General features: G+C 35.0%; 1 protein-coding gene across 1 annotated transcript; it reads left to right on the top strand.

The window, feature by feature from the left end:
• Positions 1-422: 422 nt before the first annotated feature.
• On the top strand, positions 423-2,202 carry LOC113021542 (beta-galactoside-binding lectin-like). The gene is made up of 5 exons (XM_026166299.1): positions 423-431; positions 826-895; positions 1,042-1,051; positions 1,704-1,875; positions 2,056-2,202. The coding sequence occupies exons 1-5, from the start codon at positions 423-425 to the stop codon at positions 2,200-2,202; spliced, it is 408 nt and encodes a 135-aa protein (XP_026022084.1).
• Positions 2,203-2,421: the final 219 nt, after the last annotated feature.

Below are 2,421 nucleotides of genomic sequence, written 5' to 3'. Positions count from 1 at the left end.
CATCTTTAATGACTTTCTAAATAAGAATGGGATGCACAAGTTTGAATTTATTTGGGATTTTATGTGATCCACACTGGCTTGTTCAAGTCGAGAGGGTCTCTTGGAGACATTTCAAACAATGGGAAAGTCCAAAGAACAAATACAGGTTACAATGTAACAGTGTGATGTTAACAACTAATTTTCACCAACATCTGCAAGTATTTGTTAACTACTAATTATTTATTTATGGTCTATAATTTGACAATGGGTCAAATAGTGGGTCTTAAGCAATTGCAGAGTAATATTGTCTGTTTGAAATGTCATTCAGATTGAAGGCTCCTCCCACACTCTATATAATGCAGTCTTCCTGGGTGCAGAGAGACTAAGTCCCTGCAGAACTCTCATTTCTTCTCAGCTGTACTTAACCTACTACATATGCCAAGATGATGAAGGTAAGTAAATATATACAGTCTTAAGCAGATGGTACAAGCTTATTCTTTTCCAGGTTGATGTAACTAAATCAGCAGAGTTATGCTTAAACTAAAGTATAAGCAGTATGCTTTTAGGTTTGTTGTTTTTTCATAATTCTGACATTTTGGATTTATTTGATGGCCTTTTATCATTGAAATATTCATCACAGAGCATATGTGTGCATTAATCATTTCTTAATTGTTATTTTGTCTTCTCAGCTACAGATGGTTGATGCAGGGCATTATTTATTATGGGTGCATCACTATTTTGTAATGCTATTGACTCTTTTTGGAGTCATTTATTATTTCAGCTTCAGCCAGTAAACAGCACTGTCCAGTGCAGTATCACCAAAAATCCCTGTCTTTATCTGTACAGGATATGATAATAAAGAACATGACCTTCAAGGTCGAACAAACCCTGACTGTTGTTGGAGTCATCAAATCTGGTAAATACTGATTAAGGATAAGATGTATTAGGATTTTTAAATTAGTGAGTGAGTCATAGTAAAGTTGAAAAATAAAATATATTTATAATAAAAAGCTTTTGGAGACTTTTTTGGAGTAACAAGAGTAATTGTACTTTCAATCAAAGTTCCACAAATGTACATCTTATTATACAGAGAAAAGTTGCACAAAAATGATAACTAAATCTCCAGGTAAGAGGAAAAATTAGAAAATTTGATTTTGTAAAGTATCTCTTTAACCTCCTAGGATCTTTTGTCCACATACGTGGACATCACATTCTGGGTGATTAAATTAAATTTTGCTCTACAAGGGCCCGATATCCACTTACGAGGACATTATACTGTGCCACTGTCCTATTGAATTTAAAGCAAATGTCCTTTCATGTGGGTCTAATTTTTCTCAGAAACAAAACTTAGGTTAAAAAAAAAAAAATCATTTTTTTTTCATTCATCAGGTCCCAATCAGCCCAAATAGAAAAGAGAAATTAAAAATGCATGCCATGAAAGAGTTTGGGTCTTAGGAGGTTAAGGTAACTGAAGTTTGAAAGGTACTGATATAAAATGTGCAAATATGAGAATTTTTATTTGGGGGTGAACTTTCCCTGAAAGGTAGGTAATCACACTCTGTCACCATTTTATTAAGATTTACTATCTTGGGGCAATTATTGTAGCAAAATTATTTGCAAATCTGTGCCGATAATTTTGTATCTCTATGTCAGTCCATTTTAGTCCCATATTTTCTGATCCTAAATACTGTATAATGTAATGTAATAGCTTTCTCTCATTGCAGGTTTGTTGTGGATATTGGTGAGAGCGAGGACAGAATTGCATTTCATTTCAACCCTCGTTTTGATGACAGCAGACACATAAATATAATTGTCTGCAACTCTTTTGAGGGAGGCAATTGGCATCAGGAGCAATATGAGAAAAGCTTTCCTTTCAGCCCGGGAAAGGAATTCAAGGTGTGAGAGTGTGTTTGTCCGTATTGTAGCCTTGTTCTTTCATGCAATCTCTGTTGGAAAATGTGTGTCACGGTATCTTTGATTACATTAAAAACGTCATTATTTGACCTTTTTCTGAGCTATATTACAGTGTTCACATCCTTTGTCTCTCTGTTTCTCTCACTCAAAATGCCTTTTTAGATCTCCATTCAGTTCACTTGCTCAGAGTTTGTGGTGACTTTATCAAATGGCTCAACGTTCTGTTTCCCCAATCGCATGGGTGCAGAGAAATACTCTGTCATGGGCTTTCATGGGGATGCTGTCATCAGAAGCATTGAGATCAAGTAAAACGACATCCACCCTTGAATTGCTGAATTGAAATTCTTGTTTTATTTTTCTGTTTGTCTGGCAGCAGATTTTTAGCTCTGCACACAGATGACTGAACATCCTGTTATGGAACTGTGCAGTTTTAAAGTAGTCCAAGGGATTTTTTGGTTTGGATTTGTAGTTTTTTGCTTGCAAGAATCATATACAGTAAACTATCATCAAGTTTCCTTTAATGTGCCT

Source organism: Astatotilapia calliptera, chromosome 4, assembly GCF_900246225.1.
Source record: "Astatotilapia calliptera chromosome 4, fAstCal1.2, whole genome shotgun sequence".
NCBI lineage: Eukaryota > Metazoa > Chordata > Actinopteri > Cichliformes > Cichlidae > Astatotilapia > Astatotilapia calliptera.
The sequence above is the reverse complement of the archived record's forward strand: the minus strand, read 5'-3'. Positions and strand labels throughout refer to the sequence as shown.

Excerpts from the sequence above, each read along its gene's own strand:
- LOC113021542 (XM_026166299.1), top strand. Across the intron at positions 1,876-2,055 it reads GCCCGGGAAAGGAATTCAAG|ATCTCCATTCAGTTCACTTG; the intron begins GTGTGAGAGTGT and ends ATGCCTTTTTAG.